This window comes from Peromyscus maniculatus, chromosome 6 (genome assembly GCF_049852395.1).
Source record: "Peromyscus maniculatus bairdii isolate BWxNUB_F1_BW_parent chromosome 6, HU_Pman_BW_mat_3.1, whole genome shotgun sequence".
Taxonomy (NCBI): Eukaryota; Metazoa; Chordata; class Mammalia; order Rodentia; family Cricetidae; genus Peromyscus; species Peromyscus maniculatus.
The window spans coordinates 9,375,335-9,394,000 of NC_134857.1; the positions used below are offsets into that span (position 1 = coordinate 9,375,335).

The window sequence follows — 18,666 nt, forward strand, 5'->3', positions numbered from 1 at the left end:
TCACACCTGGGTGATACTGAAGATTTCTTTTCTCCTCCAGTAGCATGCAGGATACCTTCCAGGACCACAGGTGCCAGTCAGTAGGGGTGCAGCTAATATTTGGTCACCAGCTCCATTGCTCCATGACTTTAGCTACAAAATCTTACCATCATGTTGTGGAGAGTAACCAATAGCCTTGGCAACAGTCTGAGATGTGTGGTAGGGTCTATGGGACTCCTTTCTCAATGACTCAACACGATATACCCCGTTGCTGGCACTGGAGGTTTTACTTGCTAGCATAAGATGTCTAGTTGGGGCATCGTCTCCCCACTATATGATGACTCTGTTTAAATTTAGGAGGCTTCCATGGTAGTACATTTCCTATGTTTTCTAAAGGCCTTCAGTTTTTATTGTCCCTCCTTACATTCCCTGCTTTGCCCTGTCCTCCTGTACCCTTCCCTGGTTAATCCTCCTATTCTAGTCTCTCCTTATTCCTTCACAACACTATGCTCTGTTCCCCTCCCTTGTTCCCCCCTTACCTGACCTCTGAGGGTATTCTGAATGAAACACATATATCTAAAGCTTAAAGGCTGGCATCCACATATAAGAAAACAAGCACTATTTATTTTGGGGGGTCTCGGTTTACCTCACTCATAGTTGTTCCTAGCTCTATCCATTCACTTATGAATTTCATTTTTCTTAACGGCTGAATAATATTCCATTGTATAAATGTATCATGATTTCATTAGACATTCATCTGTTGATTGACATCTAGTCTGTTTTCATTTTCTGACTGTTATAAACAGAGCAGAATATGGATGTACGAGGCTTTTTCTTTTGGGCCACCAACCAGCTCCCAAATCATGACCTGGAAACTTAGTAGTTATGAATGTTCGGCCTAGCTTAGGCTCATTTCTTGCTAGCTCTTATAACTTAACCTGTTTCTCTTCATCTACATTTTGCCTCTGGGCTTTTTATCTGCTAAACTGTTTTTGGTCTCTTGAATCTATATAGGGGTAGACGCAGAGAACCAGCTGCGCAAGTGTGCTCTGACCTCCACGTGTGTTATGACATGTGCACCTGCACATACACAGCCTAATATTAATAACTTTTAAAATCTCTTGCAAGGGTGAAAAGAAGAAACAGAGACAATGGGTTCAGTTCTTCAAAATCCATTGGTGCATGCAGGTGGCAAGGACTATTTAATGACATGAGTTACTCCAAGCATTCATTCATCCATTGATTCATTCGTAGAGAACTCACGGATTGTGTCCCACATAAAGTTGCCTTCTAGTTCATCCTATCACACACTAAAGAATTACAAACAAAAGCCCTTTTACTCTGTGGAGTGATTACCACTTAGTAGCAATGAGGCCAGTGGAAAACATCCCCCTTCACTATCCACTTCCACCATTTCTAGAAAGCAGTGTGCAGATTAAGATGACACTTCTTTTTGTTTTAGATTAAAAAAAAAACACTATTTTTATTTATGTGTCTGTGTGTCTGTGAGTGTATATCACATATGAGGGGGGCTGGAGCCCAGATTCTCTGGAACTGGGGTTACAGGCTATCGTGAGCCACCCTGTGTGGGTGCTGAGAACCAAATTCCCGTCTCTGCGAGAGCCACCACTGCCCTTAACTACTGAGCCATCTCCTCTGCCCCAGCACTACTTTTTATCTTTCCTTTTTAATACCTTGTTTTTTCTCAACTTTTATTGACTCTCTGTGGAATTCACACCATGCATCCTAAGCCTACTTAACTTCCTGTCCTCTTACTTCTGCTCTCTGCCCATGCAACCCCCTCCAAAAGATAAATTAAAGAAAAAACAAAAAACAAACAAACAAACAAAAAAAAACCGAGAAGAATCTTATTGTGGAAGCTATAGTGTGGCCCATTGAGTCACACAGTTGACTCTTTAGTCCATCCATCTTTACTTGTTAGTGCTCATTGCCATGAGTTACTGGTCTGGCTTCTGCTACACTATAGACAATGGTATTTCACTGGTGCTTCTCCTGGATATCCTGTGTTTGTCCTGTGTCACTGAGATCCTGCTGTTTGGGATCTGTAGGTCCGTCCCCTTCACATGCTCCAACAGTTCATAGATGCAATGGATGTTGGGGTGGGCTAACTCATAGCCCTGGACCTGGGCCTGGGTGTAGTTGGGTCGGTCAGCCCATCCACCAAATTTCCCTCATCCTCACTACCCAGCAGCACTGCATCAGCTACCTAGCACAAAGCTCCTGTCACAAGGGGCAGGGCCAGCTCTGTGGTTCTCAGGTCCCCAGATCCAGCCCACTCACATTCACACCACCCAGGTCAGGTCTACTATTTTGTGAAGTGCAGGACTCTCTCTCCCGACTGCTGCAAGGGGTATACGTGATGTATGGGGGTGGGGGGGGTGTCAGCTCTCTTGCTCTCACATTCTCAGGTCCAGACCACCAGCAACCCATTCAACGGGTCAGCTCTAGTGTGCTATCCAGGAAAGGTTCAGGATCTGCTCTCCTGTGTGTGGCAGCTAGTGGGGGGCAAGGCTGGCCCTGTCACTCTCATGACCCCGGGCCGACTCTCGACTCTCTCTCTCTCTCTCTTGTGCAGCACGTAGCAAGGCATGGAGGGGGAGGCATCTTTCTCTCACCTATGCCACCACTGCTTATGTCCAATCAAAAAGTTTCTGAAAAGAGTGTATTATGGGGCAAATGGAGGAGTGATTTGTTTTACTTTAGTTCTCAGGAAAATGGTCACAAAATCTAAACAAAAAAAATGACATGAAGCAATTTCGATTGTACAGTAACAAAAGTGGGTCATTGTTCTCTCAGAGAGCTTTTATGTGCAAAGCACATTTGATAATAATGTGAATTCTTTTAAGCTATTATATTCTGTGACCATCTGGGGAAATAGTTTGGAGGGTAAATCCAGCAGAAAGGATATTAAAAGGAAAAACAACAGACATAGTTGATTGTTTTTGACAGTCTCTTACAGTATGATATCCAGGGTCCATATCACAGTGATAATACTGAAAAAATTTTCTAATGACTTCATCATTGTTCCCAGCAGTGTCCTGGAGTTCCAATTCTAAGGGCAAGGCTTTTTGTAGGCATCTGATGTGAGAACAGAACTCAGAGAATTTTGTGAGAAATTGTTTCTTCACATGAAGTACACTTGATAATAACATTTTAATGTAATATTGACATTTCTGGTTTTTAACTCTGTTGGGCAGAATCTGGAGGGAAGGAAAATCATGAGTGGTAGCCTCAGCATGAGTGCCTAGCATCCTGACAGCTCAGCTCAGATACATCTTAAATCAGACACACTCTGGTAGAAAAGATCTAAGGTTTCCTTCATATTTTACAGAAGCAGATTGAATTTCATGAGAAGTGACTCTGACATTTTCTTGATATTATTATTAGAGTGACTATTATGGACAATTTTAGAAGTCAATTTTTGTAGGTTTCATAGTAATAAAATGTTGGATAATTCTCAGTATTGTAGTATGTGTTTATATATGTAAATATACATGCATACACACATCCATATGCTTATAATTTGATTGGTGTACTGATTTAAATATTTGGATTGATTTGGTCAACTTGCTTAAACTACTGTGCAATTGAGTCAGATCGTCACACCAATGATCCTCCTGGCATACCTGTATGCTTGCTCCTTCTGACCCCCATGCCAACTGTATCCAGATCACCTTGGGTCTAGCTGTGTATGCAGAATCTCAACTGGAAGCCCCAGAGGCAGAGAATCAGCTTCTACCTTTAACAACGTCTCTGGGTAATTAAAGCTTTAACTACACCAGGTGATCCTGGCTCAGGCATTAGAACCCCTCAGGATGCTTTCTAACACCGTTTGCTTTCCCAGACCTAATAAGGAGACTGATTAAATCAGACTCAAGTGGAACCTTGGCATCGGCATTTTTAAATGTGTACCAAGTTGTTCTAACATGCATTCAGGTTTGAGAACTATTGATTTCACAATGTCAGAACAACCAGCAAAGTTGCTATCTTCTAAAAGAGGATAATAAAGTAAAAAGTCAAACCAATATCTTAGTGTTTGGTGGCACTTCACAAATGATCGAGTTTTTAAATTTTAATAGGTTTGCTTGTCTGCCGTGTGAACTCGGGCTGCTATGTTTCAACCTGCCCAAGACTATGTGGTGAATCAAGACAAGGAACACATTTCTATCCAACTAATGAAAGGAAGTTTGGGGTTTATTTTTCAGTTTTATTTCATTTTCAAAGCATGTTGTCCAGCCCGACAGATCTAAATGTATCCATTGCATTTGTTGCGACTTTGAATGCCCATCACTTCCAGGCAGCTCTCATTTTATCCCCCACTTCTCATGGTAAGCCAAACATTTCCCCCTCTGAATCCTATTGCTCTTTTCTACTGTCCCACAGTGTCATTTCATGATCTCATGTTGTTAACTCTACCAGTTAATGACACAAAATGACCTGTTGTTTAGTATGTATGTACGCTATCAAGAATTATCTATTTCAGGATGTCATGCATGAACAAGATAAAATGAATAAATAAATCATGGCATGGTACACACGAACCCCCTTATCAGCCTGTTTTATAGATGAGGAAGCAGTCTCCAACAAGCAAGTATGATGCCCTGATCAGTGCCAGCACTAGAATTTGTTTTCTCAAGACTATATGACTCAAAGAACAGAGGCTATTTGGTGGTGTGTGTGTGTGTGTGTGTGTGTGTGTGTGTGTGTGTGTGTGCGCGCGCGCATGCATGTGCAGCAGAGTGCATAGTTGAAGGTATACTAAGAATATAAACATATCAAAGCTTATGTATAGAAAGCTCATTGTCAAGACTGTACCTGTTATATCTTGAGAGAATAATCAATGATTTTTAAATTTTTTTATGAACTCTGTGTCTTTGATGAGAAAATATTAAAACTTTGTGAGTAAGTCATGGGGGGCAGTTATGAGAATAAACTTTATATTAAAGTTATGTTTTTCATACACAAGTAGCATCTATGTGGCTTTCTGTCTTATAACAAACTTGAGCCCTAGAGATATGGTTAAACTATTTTGTCTAGGGGATGCAGAGATGGCTCAGAAGTTAAGAGCACTGGCTGCTGTAGCAGCAGACTGGGGTTCTGTTCCTAGCACCCACATGGAGGCTCACAACCATCTGTAATTCCAGTTCCAGGGGATGCTAAGCCTTCCTCTGTGGACACTATGTGCCCATGATCCACAGACATACAAGCAGGCAATACACATTCACTTAAAATAAAAAAGCTTTAAAAAGTTGTCTAACACCCTACCCCATCAATAGAAGGCCTGTTCCATCCTGGAATACACCTGTCTGTCCTCATCAGAAGAAAAGGGGTCTTTTTTTCACATATTTTAAGACCCTTTTCAATTTATATGTACACACATATAAAATGTTACTGTATGATTCATGATAGTTGTAATGTCATTTATCATGTAACGTAAAATATGCTTGGGATTTAAGAGTTTTATTTATATGTCCAAAATGAAAGATCTTGGAAGTATGTCTAATCTAGAGGCTGACAGTTAAGATTCAGAATTATATCTCAACTCTGCAGAATAATGCCCCAAAGACAGAAAGATAAAAATGTAACCTAGATAGGTATTAAATCCCTGCACAAAGAATAGGCAACAACTAGAGAATTCTGGTTTAACATTATTTTATAAGAAAAAGATCTATAGGTCAGGTTACCACAGACTCAGAATGTAATAAAAATTCTTGCATTTTGATACATCAGTAATTCTTATTTCTGAAATAAAATTTACTTTCAAAATATTAGGACTTCATCCAGAATATTTTTCAAAAGATATGCCGAATTTGTGGAAAATATACTATCACTTTCATTTGAGAAAAGACAAAATCAATGCCAGGTAAATGCAAACCCTTTAGCTACCTTTGGTCAAATATTCCTTCCCAATCCTGAGATTTTGACATGGAGATATGCAGTGATAGTCATTGTCGTAGCAGCTTTTTGTGTTCCTTATGGACAGATGAACTTTCCAGTGGGTGACTCATATTTTAGGAAAGACTGTTCACATGAAATATCGTTTCCAGAAGGTTTGAGATTAAGGGCAGTGAGAATCTAACTATCCCCTGAAATCCACACCCCAAGCCAGGAGATGACTGTTACTGTGAAACTTGCAGAAAGATGTTCCCCTCCCTCCCCACTTGCTCCTTTCTCCCCTCCCAGTTACATAGCCTAGATTAATCTGGAATTTAGTTTTCTCTGGCTTTGAAATCCAGACCTCTGGGATTACAGGCACTTCCTAGCACACTCAGCCCTCATTTTCACTTACACAAGCCTCCAAATAAGAAAGTTTAGGATTTTGTTTTTAATTCATGAACAGCCTAAAATTTGTTTTCTTGTAATTTTAAAAATGTAAATAGTTATTGCATGAGACACAAGGAAGTGTAAGTGCTGGGAAATGAAATAATTTTTCAGTGAGGAATCAATATTGTATTTGTGAATCCTGGTAGTATTTATTACTGATAATAAAACAGGTAATTGTAAGTTTTTCTTGACTATTTTCCATTTTAGTCTAAAAGTTAATAACCAATCTCTTATACAAAGACAGTGTTTCAGGAAATAGCCACTTGAACAAGAAGCTAAATTAGTGGGACCAACGTATTGATGTTTTTCTGAGAACACTAAGCCGTGTTTTCATTTGAGTCATCTGTCTTTGCTCTGATGTCTACTGTAGCACATGAGAAGGAGACTCAAGGTCTTAACTCCATTACTGCCTTTATTCAGTGCTGTCAGACCAAGAATAGGTGTTTACCTACTAGTGTGTGCTGCTCCTGAGAGAGTAGTTCATTGTAATTCTCTCCTCCAGTTTTCTTTCCCCAAGGAAATATCTTTATCTCAGATCTGTCTAATTAGCCAGTGCATGAGGAACAGTAAATTGTGAGACAATCACAATGTTCATGGTTGCTGTTCTAAAAAAAAAAAAAAAAAAAAAAAAAAAAAAAAAAAAAAAAAAAAAAAAAAAAAAAAAAAAAAACCAAACAAACAAACCAAAAACTCAATAACCTTTCCTTCTATATTTTCTTGTTTACATGGTGTGGAGCAAAATGGATCAAACAAGCATAGATTTGTGGTAACAGAGATGGTGCTTTTGTACAATATAACACATACTGTGTATCAAAGAAGTATTTGTAGCACTGCTCTGAAGTTGACATTGGAATGACATTGTAATCCTGGCCATCTGTCTTCCTCCTCTAGACATCGATGAATGTGCGGTGGTGAATGGGGGCTGCCAGCAGCGCTGTATTAACACTCTGGGCACCTTCCACTGTGTGTGTGATACAGGGTACAGACGCCATGCTGATGGACGCACCTGCATAAGTGAGTAAATATTAGAGCCAGCTTGAAGCCATTTTCAATGAAAATCGACCTGCCCATGCAAGGGGCAGAGGAGAAAGATGTTTCTATTGTAAAATATGTCTATAGAAGCTGCCGGCATTCAAGTTCAATTCTATCTTCTAGAATATAAAAGGCATTTTTTCTATTAAAAGATAGACAAAGATGGAGAAAGAAATGTAGAAATTAATGTTTACAAGCACAACTTGATTCTGCACATATGTGATTATTTCTATAATGTATAATTTTGGCATATTTGGTGAAGTATAAATTTGTTATTTATTACTATACAACAAGTATGACACCAGACTAAAATGAGGGGGTAAGTTAACCCACAGTAATTACTAGATACTCTGATCTGTGTAGAACTGTAGTTAGAAATAAGTTCAAAACTAAAACTCAGTCAGTGACAAAATTATACTAGATTATATTTCAAAGAACTCGAAGTTACCCACATGCACTTGAGACTACACATATTTAATATAGGTTACAGCATATTTATCCTGCCACAAAATGTGTTTAAATGTAATTTTGGAGCAATAAAATGATCATTCATCTCTTCATTTACATGATTTTGAGATCATGAATTTCCTGAAATAAGTAAATGCTACTTTTGTAAATGAAAAGAAAGGAATGGAGTTTTAAGAACACCCTTCCTGGTATGATTACTAATGTTCCTTGTTTTCACTGAAATAATCTGACTAATAGTGTTTTTATTTTTCAGCAAGTCGTGATCTTCACCTGACATAATGATACTTTCTGGTTTTATCTCAGGTCCCCGCTTAAAGTAATTATTATATTAACAACATAGCACTTGGTATAGGATGGTTTAATTACTTTCTTTGTTTATATATGTTTTATTAAACCATATCACCCTTACTTAATCGCTATTAGTAGCTCACAAAGTATTTTATAAGGTGAAGCTTAGAATATAAATTACCATTTTCAATTAGTGTGGGAACATACATGCCTTCTGCTGTTCCTAGCATGTCTGAGAGGAGGCTGCAAGCAGGCAAGGATGCTCTAGCCATTATCTGATCTTGATGTGAGAAAGCACACATGAAAGTGTGAGAGAACAAAAGGAGAGGGACAAGAGGGAAGAGGAGTTCTTTTTCAAAGTCAAATGAGGACATTTAGAAGGCAAACCCTAATATCTAGGACCTCGGGATCAACACGGTGGTAGTCACAGAAAGTACACATGGCAGGACAGTGGCCCAGCACACTTATTAAATGGAAACATCATCTTTGTCTTTGAGGGATCAACGGCATTTCCATTTCTAGGTCATGTGCTACTAGCATCCCCCCAAACTACAACCCATGTCACAGCTGTGCAGAAGAGGCATGAGCTCATGTATATATGCAGATGAGATATTTGTTGGGAAAGGACAAGCTACGCTGGTAAAATTTTCATCTAAAGTAAAATCATGTTTTTAAGTAGTGGTTTATATGAGTGAGTAATATTGGGTCTTCGTGGAAGGGCAAAATAAACAGCAAGCATAGCTAACTTTTGTCTAGGGGTAAAATTGGTTTGCTCTGAGCGGTCATTAGGTGCTCCAACCAGCCACTCTTCTCCTTGCCATCATGGTTATTGTGTTAATGACATTTGGTCAAAATTGAGCTTCATTGGACTGGGATATTATGGTTTACTCCATCTATTTCTAGTCCTTAGGAGCCAAATCTCACTGCATATACATGAAGCTACAATGACAGTAATTGAACATCTGTATGTGGGTCATTCTACTCAGAATTCCAACACTGTGTACAAATGAAACTTATTGTATACAACTAACAAGTGAAACTCTGTCATCACACTCAGGCCAGGGCTCCAGCCCCTTGGTTGGCATTCTCCAGCAGCTGCTGGCCAGAGCCACACACAGACTTTGCTGTCTTGATGTCTTTGTTGTGCACACACAAGAAAATTTGGTTACAGAGAGACTATTAGGAAGCTCTGACAGCACAGTCACATCAACCTTGAGAAAGGGAAGACTCTCTTTGAAAGTGCTTCGAGTTTGAAGGTCAAGATGGAGCCTTCAGGACAACTGTTTGCTTATTTGTACAGAAAGAACCCTGTAAGGAAGTGGCCCACAGTGGTCTGTGTTTGGGATTAATGTATAGGAAGGTAATTTGTCTTAATACAGAGCCGCTGAATTGGCCCATTTCTATTTTTGGAACAAATTCTTATAATATAGCCAAAGCTGGCCTTGAACTCAAAATCCCCTTACCTCAGCCTCTTAAGGGTTTGGGTTACTTACTGATGGGATCCATCATTTCCAGCTTCTTTGGGGATTGTTCTCACAGAAGACAGAAAGGTGTCTGAAGATGTAGTAGACATTTGTCATGAAACTCAACGAGTCACAGAAAAGACAGCAATAAAATGCCGGGGCTGGAGGACTTCAGTGTATTTGAACTTAGGTCCCTTCCTTTACTTTGTTATGTTCATCTGTCTGCCAGTCACACATCTGGGCAAGAGCTTCTGTGCTATTGCAAGTATGCTGACCCCACATGGAGTTCCAGATACTTCTTTCAGGGCCTAGTCTGCAAGAGCATTGCTTTGTCATCATATACACATAGCCATTGCAGGTCAGCCTCTGTCAGAATCACTAGGTCACATAGACAGGTATAAAAGGAGTTCTCAACAGCTGCCAAAGGTAACAGGAAGTTGCATGCATCAGCGACTTGGCTCCAACAAGGTTTGTTTGGGTTGCGGACAAAATACAATATATAGCTTCAGTGAGCAGTTTGAGCAAGTTTTTAATTTTCTCAAAATCCTTATATGTGTTAGTGACACCCCAAAATATCCCAAACACATTTCTATAGTTGATAACATTTATTTAAAAGTATGAAGGAGAAACTTGTGACATCGTTGTCATGGTGCTGTCCTATACTACTGTTGTATGTATGAGACACAGCTGTTTAGTCATTGTTCCTTCCTTGATCTTCTGCATAATATGATTCCAGGACAGGGAGAGAGCTCAGTCGCTAAATTCTTGCCTCACAGAGATAAGAACCAGAGACAAATCCCCAGAACACATTCAGAAATCTGTGGCATGGTTGCAATTCACATCTGGGGTGCTGAAGAGATAGGATAATCCCTGGGGCTCACTGGGGCTGGTCTAGTTGGTGACTCTAGGCCAATGAGAGGCCCTCCCTCAAAGGAGATGGACAGAGTTTCTGAGGATATTGCCAGAGGTTGTCCTACAGACATACAGATGAACATCTACTTCCATATGCACACATAGACTTGTGCATACACATGCCGCCCACCTCCCCTGCCCCCCCCCAAACACACACTAAATTCCTGATATCCTTAGGAAGCACATGTCCCATGCCATATCACTTTGCACCTTTCTGAAAACAGTTTCAGGGGTCATTCTAAGGAGAAGGCATCTCAGCAAATGAAGCAATTGGCTAGTGGGAGAGTTTAGACACAGCATGGGAAAGTCAACAGGAGTGAGGTCTAGACACTTGCAGAGCTAACAGGATGAGTGCGGGGGTGGGGGGAATGAAAAACAGAGATTAAATTTTAGCAAGCTTAAAAAGAGCAGAGGTATCCATGCTCACATGAGTTTGTGTGCCAGGTCTTGTCTATATAGACTCAGAACTGTAACACATGTGGGCATGTGACCTGTAGCAAGTCATCAAATCTCTCTACATCCTGGCTTTCTGATGTAGAAATGGATATATCATTCTTAGAATGACTTCAACCCTAACATGTTAAAATTTTACAGACTTAACAAAATTATGAAATCATTATAAGACATCTGCTAAGGAAAAACCTCTACTGGATTGTGCATATCTATAACCTTTTGTAACTTGTTTTATTCAAAAATAGTTAAAGAACTCCAACTTTTAAAAACCCAAGCATGAAAATAGAATGTAAGAACTTCATGATTAGTTTAATAATAATAAAAAAAATCAGTGAGTACTTAAATGATTTGATTATATATGCATACTTAGGTGCTTTTAAAAAACAACACTTTTTTCCATATCATTGAGCTGTATTTAGGAAGAACTTGAGGAGTGATGGAGCTCATTCTCCTATCTCAAAGATAAAAAGTTTCAGTGCCAAAGAAGTCAAAGACTTTCATGGAGAAAGAAAAGAGTTTTCTGAAAAATCTACTTTAGTTCACTTCAGATGCATTTTCTTTAAATTTCTGATAAATGCAAATGAACAAATGAAACATAGCTCACAAGGACACTGCTAAACCAAATTCACGGCCCATTTTAGTGAATAAAACTTTCACAATGGCTATTGATAAGTGAACCACCAGTATATCATCAACCTTCTTGGTAATACCCATGTACCACTCCCCTCAGCAGTCTGTGACAGGCTCCCCAAAACTTGACTATCCCCATTCTCTGTCAACTTTTCTCCTTCTGTGCTGCACTTTCCTCTGAATGTAGGACATAGCTTAGCCCCAAGTCTGTCTGCCAAGACTCTACTTACTGTGTTTCACATTAAATGTCATCGGCCTTGTTAAATTTTCTCTGTGGTTCTAGCCAAAGGAATTCTCCCAAATGTCATGTTATTCGTGCTTTTTAATTGTAAATCATAGCACACACATATATTTTGTTAGATATATATATATATATATATATATATATATGTATAAAAACATATTTATTCCTATATACATATTCTTATGTATGTATACAAGCAGTGTGCCTTTCGGGCCAGACAAAAGGCGGTGATAATGTCCTGTCAAATCCAAGGCATATCGTTCACATTCTTATTCTGGCCTTTGACACTGCTGACCACTGTTTTTTTCTGAATCTCCCCATGGCTTCTTGGCAGCACACTGTCAATGTCTGCATTATGGTGCTGGTCTGGTGAGAGCAACTCTGACATTATTTATCTAGCACCTTCTCTTTCTTTCTTCCTTTCTTTCTTTCTTTCTTCCTTTCTTCCTTTCTTCCTTTCTTCCTTTCTTCCTTCCTTCCTTCCTTCCTTCCTTCCTTCCTTCCTTCCTTCCTTCCTTCCTTCCTTCTTTCTTTCTTTCTTTCTTTCTTTCTTTCTTTCTTTCTTTCTTTCTTTCTTTCTTTCTTTCTTTCTCTCTCTCTCTCCCTTCCTTAATTCCTTTCTTCTCTCTCTTTCTTTTTCTTTTGTTTTTTTCTCCTTCATTTGCCTATCCTTTACCCCACATCCATGTTTCTACTTTCACTATAAACAAATACCAGTGAGCTACTTAGACTATTGCCTTGCCCACTTTTAAGGATTACTAAAACATTTAACAGCAAATAATAAGTGATATTAGAACTTCACCCAGAAGGATTTGCTTACTAGGGGAAGATATGAACTTGTTCCAGAGCTCTAAGCCTAGGGACTTTGGCAATATTCTCTGTTATAAAATATAGCATCTCTGTGTACTTTTTGTCTCATTATTGACAAATATAATAGGACCTACATAATGATAATATGGGATGACAGCATCTATTTCCAGTGACTCTTTGAATGGCTAGGGAACAGATACTAATGAAAATCACCTAAACTTTTAGTATTTGGTTATATAATTCACATTTTTAGTAACTTGTAAAGCTTTGGATGTAAATTGGCATACCACTTAAAATCTGTCTTGAATTTCCATTTTTAATACCAGCCTTGGAAAGATGTTAATCTCAGATATCCATTTATAATGATGTATTTGCTGAAATCAGTCTTCTCAGAGAGATGAAATACTTTAGTTACTGAAAACTTACATGCTTCCATAGATCACCTTCAGCATGTAAGCCTATTAATATTTCCCCCCAGAAATAAACAAATGCAATCACAGATGTCCACAATGAGACACCTCAGAAAAAGGAGGTTTTTAATTCCTCCAGTCTTCAAAACAGTCATGCCTCCATGCTACTTCCTTGGAATAGTCAGGAAGTACCTTTATTTATTATCTCCTCTTTATTTCCATTAAATGAAGGAAAGAGTCCTCTACTGTAAAGTTTTGTGGGGATATCACATTGTTACACTCCAGTTAGGAATATTTAAATGTCACTCTTATATTATAATTAATTACGGCTATGTAAACATTAGACAACAAGGATCGTATAGATGCACAACTAAGAAGCTTAAAAAGCAGTAGCCTTAGTGAATCTCTGAGCTTAAACATTCTTACATGAGCTTTTTATGAGTTCTGTATTTTAAGATAATGCCGAATTTAAAAAATTGAAAATGAGAAAACTGTTAGATGGGCTGGCCTTCACACAATGGGCTCTTTTGTTTTCTCTCGGTGCTTTGATGATGTCTGGGTTTCATTTCATGTGAAGAGTAGAAGCTTCTAAGAAATGCAGAAAGATTGCCTTCATATTGGAGAAGGAGGTTAAAGACTTCATTGTAACTACCTTTCAATTAGCTGCATTATTTATGAAGAGAAATTAGAAACAGAATTCATTTCAGGTGACAGCTGATGTGTTGAACGGGTCCATGTCAGGTTAAAGAAGTTGTTTAGTTTGTCAGATTGATGGCATTTCTCCGTCATTATCAAATTCATCACCCCTGCAATATTAAGCACTTTCGTGTGGTGGGCGCTAAATTTAGTCCTTAAAAGTTGAATTTAAGAAGCACATTCCCTCTGCCTCTTCATTCCCATTGTGTGGGCTTTAAAAAAGATTAAGAGTGTACTTACCAAGTTTTCATCCAATGTTGAGTTTTAAGATCAATTTAGTAGCATTTGTCCACTCAAGAATCAGGAACACATTGAGAATCTTTTCCACATTTTTTTTCTCAGTCTTCAGATTCAGGAAGTGAAGGCTGACATTTTTGAAAGATTCAAGTCTCAGTTCTGGGCACACCATAGAAAAACTGTGTAATCTTAATGCACTTCTTTTGTCTCTGTGATTTTCAGAATCTGTGAAATCTACATCTCCCTTTTTATCTCTAATAATATCAGAAAAATTATACATTACAATGAATATGACCATCATAAAAGAGTATATTATTCTACAAAAATGGATGCCTACAAAGTGTGGAGGAGACCTAGTATGGGTGCTGGGGCTAAATGATCAAACAAGCAAGGTTCTTTAAGGGCCATGGAGTGATGAGAAATTCCTTTGAATAGCAATGTAACGGTCTCCAGTTTCTGTGCCTAAAGTTAGAACAGAAAGGCCACATGCATGCACACACACTCACACACACACACACACACACACACACACACACACACACACACACACGCATGAACGCATATGCACACACACATACACACAAAAAAATGCACTAGTTTTCTTATGTAGACATAAACACCAAATAGTGTAATGTTCACATGATGATCTCCATACATGGCAAATGCTGTTTCTCCTTTGTCTCTGAGGGGAAGCTGTCTTTATATACCTTACCTTTTTATGGCATTTTCTTATTCTACTTATGAAATATTTGTTATATACAATATCAAATTTAAAAACCCAATATAAAGAGCAATTACTTTTTCATGTGTTGCCTAGCTGACTTTATAGTTCATTGTATAACAACCACCACATAAGATAAACTTTAAAATGAAGACATTAAATTTATAACCAGGATACAACAGATTCCCAGTAAATCATGGCTCAGACCAATGATTTTTAGCTATTACATGTCTACTCCATCAATTCCTGACAGCGTACTTATTCAAAGTAGAAATGCTGAGGATGAGAGAGTTTTAGTTGTGTAACTGAAAATGTAACATGTTAACTTTATATTCCTCATTTAAGAATATGTATCATGACACTTGAGGGGTGTAATCTGGGAAGAGTATGTATTGGGAAAGTATCTGTTCCCTCGTTTCAAACTAAGAACATTAACTTTACTACAAGGTTATATACACAGACTATGTGACCTGATCTAGTTACTTAAGTATAAATAGCTCAGTTCATCAGCATGGAGCCCATGAGAAAAAGCACTGGTCCAGGTGAAGTCCTGAGTGTGTGACAGGGAGAGGCACTCAGAAAGCATTAGCTGGTACGCTTCGTTGACCATAGCCATAGGACTAAATGTAATAACAGGCAGTTGGTCCCTGTAGATCTAAGTCTGTTTTGATGAGCCATGACGATGGGTGAGTGCTTGAAGATACTAGATTGCAGCAGCAGATGAAATCTCAAATTTAACATGGGAGGTAAAGGAGCTGAGGTTCAGAGTTTGCACACCTTACACACAATTGTAGCGTGAGGGGGTTGGCAGTGAAGCGAGGAATTCAGCGTTTTGTTTTGTTTTTTCCACAGAGCAAATCAAATTCTTAGCTGAGGGTCCTTCACAATTTAATCACACCTAGAAATTTGGGAATTTATCCCAGGTCCTGGCTGTTTGCTCAGGGGCAAACTTGTTAACTTCTGTTTCTCTGACTAAACTCCACACCTGGGTTATTCTATCCTGCCCCTCCTCTTCCTTCATTTTCCTTTTATTGAAATTAGATTTGTTTTCTGTCACTTAATATGTCCTGATTATGGTTTCTCCTCCCTCCACTCCTCCCAGTTCCTCCCCACCTTACCCCACCCTCCATTTAGATTCACTCCCCTTTTTCTCTCATTAGAAAACAAACAGGTTTCTAAGGGATTATAATATAATAATATAATATAATGAGATAAAACAAAAACTAACACCTTAGAATTGGACAGGACAAACCAACAGAAAGAGAAGAACACCACAGAAGGCACAAGAATCAGAGACTCACTTATTTACATGCTCAGGAATCCCATAAAAAACACTAAGCTGGAAGTCATAATATATACACAGAGGACCTGGTCCAGACCTGTGCAGGCTGCTTCAGTCTCTGTGAGTTCATGAGATTTGATCATATTTTGAGCATGTTTTTTTAGAGGGCCTCATTTTCTTGTGTCCTCTGTCCCATCTGGCTCTAACACTCTTTTTGTCTTCTCTTCCTGGAGGCAAGGGCTGGGTGTAGGGCAGGTTCACTGAGCTCTAAGGTGAGGCAGTTGATGCAGACCCATCTAGGGCTGAGTGTTTCAGCCTCTCTGTCTCTCGCTCTCTGAGTAATATCTCTGTATCTGCATTTGTTCCCATCTGTTATAAGAGGAAGCTTTTCTGAAGACTGAGAGCAGAATGTCATTGGCAGTCATTTATCATTTTGTTTTAACAGTAGTACTTGATTTTGCCCTAGGTTCCTGAGCTATCTAGTCTCAGATTCTTGGTCACCCAAGCAGTGTCCTGTATGGGTTTCATCTTGTGGAGTGGGCCTTAACTCATGTAGATATTGGTTGGTTACTCCCACAAGCTTTGGGCTTCCATTGCCTTAGAATATTTTGCAGGCAGGACTCCATTATAGATCAAAGGCTTTGTGGCTTGCTTGGTGTCTGTGTCTCTCTTTTGGTAGCACAGAGAGTAACTTCCTGTACCAAAAATGCTAGAGCATAGAGGGTACAGGTTTTATGTAGGCACCAGCTCAACATCTCCATATGCAATGAGTTATGTAGGTGTTGTCTTCAGCAGTGGAGCCTTGCTGTCAGTTTGTAGAGAGCAACCCGTAGTCTTGGCAACAGTCTGGATTGTGTGGGGGTTCCCACGGGTCAACTTTGGCTAACAACTCAATTAGATGTAACCCAATCCCAGTACTGGAAGCTTCATTTAGTGACAAGAGATGCCTGTTTGTGGTTCTGTTTCCCCCATTATTTGGTGATTTCCTTTAGATTGCCTTTATATATGTATATATTCTAGGAAGATTCTACTGTATTAGATTTCCATACTACCCCTCAAATGCCCCTTCGGTTTAGCTCTTCCCCCATAGTCCCTTCCTCATCCCCTCTTCCCACTCCCCTCTTGAACCTCCAGCTCCACCCCCACACCATCCCATATTGCTTCTATCTCCCTTTCCTAACAAGATTCGTCTTTGCCCCTCAAGTCCCTCACTCCACACCTAACCTCTGTGTTTCTGTGGATTGTAATACAGTTGTCATTGGCTTCACAGCTAATATCCACATATAAGCAAATAATGCCATATTTGTTTTTCTGGGTCTGGGATACCTCACTCAAGATGATTTTTTTTCTTGTTCCATCCATTTCAAGATTTTTGTTTGTTTGTTTTTCAAGACGGGGTTTCTCTGTGTAGCTTTGGAGCCTATCCTGGAACTTGCTCTGTAGCCCAGGCTGGCCTTGAACTCACAGAGATCCAACTGCCTTTGCCTCCTGAGTGCTAGGATTAAAGGCACGCGCCACCACTGCCCAGCTAAGATTTCATTTTTTTAAACAGCTGAGTAATATTCTTTTGTGGAAATGTACCACATTTTTTGTTCATTTATCTGTTAAGGAATATCTAGGTTGTTTCCAATTTCTGACTATTATGAATAGAGCAGCAATAAACATTGTTGGGCAAGAATCTTTGGTAGGATGAAGCATCTTTGGGTATATGACCGAGAGTGATATAGATGGATCTTGAGATATATCAATTTGCATCTTCCTGAGTAACTGCCACACTGATTTCCACAGTGGCTATATAAGTTTGCACTCCTACCAGCAATTGAGGAGTGTTCCCCTTACTCCATATTCTCACCAGCATGAGCTGTTACTTGTTTTATTGATCAGAGCCTTTCTGACAGGTGTAAGATGAAATCTCAAAGTAGTTTTGCCCTTTTTAAAACCTCACTCCTCTCTCAATTATACCCAGATTCTTTCTTTTCACATAAAAGCAGAATTCCTTCCTACTTGGAGATTCGGCCAAGGTTGTTAAGAAATCACCCTGTACCAAATCAGGGAGTGTTTTCTTCTTGTGTTGCATGTCAGAAGTATTGGACTCTCGCCTTGTCCACATGCTCCTCCCATGTTTCACAGCTTTCCTTGGGTTCTTCTCTGTGATAACTCAAGAACATCTTTGCTGTATTCTCTCATCTCTGACCTCTGCCAAACTCCTTGATAATCTTCAGAATGCTGCCTTGGACTCCTTTCTCTCCCTCCTGTGCAATATTTTTCACTTATGAAACTTTACCTTCTACAATTAGCTAGAAGGCTGTGATGCCCATGCAGCACCTTTAGTTCAGGTGGCTCCTTGTTCACTTTGGGCTACATATGTAGCTAATGCCTGAGCCCCATCCAGTGGAAGTCATTCTGCATTGCAAAGCCTGGTGGTTCCAAAGCTGACTTTACTCCTTCTTGGCAACCACATTGTCTCAGGCCACCCACTTCCAGAGTAGTCCTAAAATCAAGTCTTCACCACATATCCATGTTCTCACTCATGGCAGTGACCGTCCCTTCCCCAGTCCTAGCCAAAGGTCACTGATGCTACGAGTGCTTTCCATAATGTCTGTATAAACTCTGATAAAGCTTATTACAGTTGACTCATTCTCTTTAATAGAGTTTTTTTTTCCTGCAATATATTCTGATTGTAGTTTTTCTCTCCG

At 39.3% G+C, this 18,666-nt stretch overlaps 1 protein-coding gene across 4 annotated transcripts in view; it reads left to right on the forward strand.

The window, feature by feature from the left end:
* Positions 1–18,666, forward strand: part of LOC102920155 (EGF-like and EMI domain-containing protein 1) — a 708,148-nt gene that overhangs the window by 486,654 nt on the left and 202,828 nt on the right. For all 4 annotated transcript variants that reach the window (XR_013051998.1, XR_013051999.1, XM_016000520.3 and 1 more), the window contains exon 6: positions 7,216–7,338. Coding sequence is in view for 2 of the 4 variants with exons in the window: in XM_016000520.3 (XP_015856006.2) it covers positions 7,216–7,338 (123 nt within the window). In the remaining 2 variants the exon portion in view is untranslated. The remainder of the gene's footprint in view (positions 1–7,215; positions 7,339–18,666) is intronic.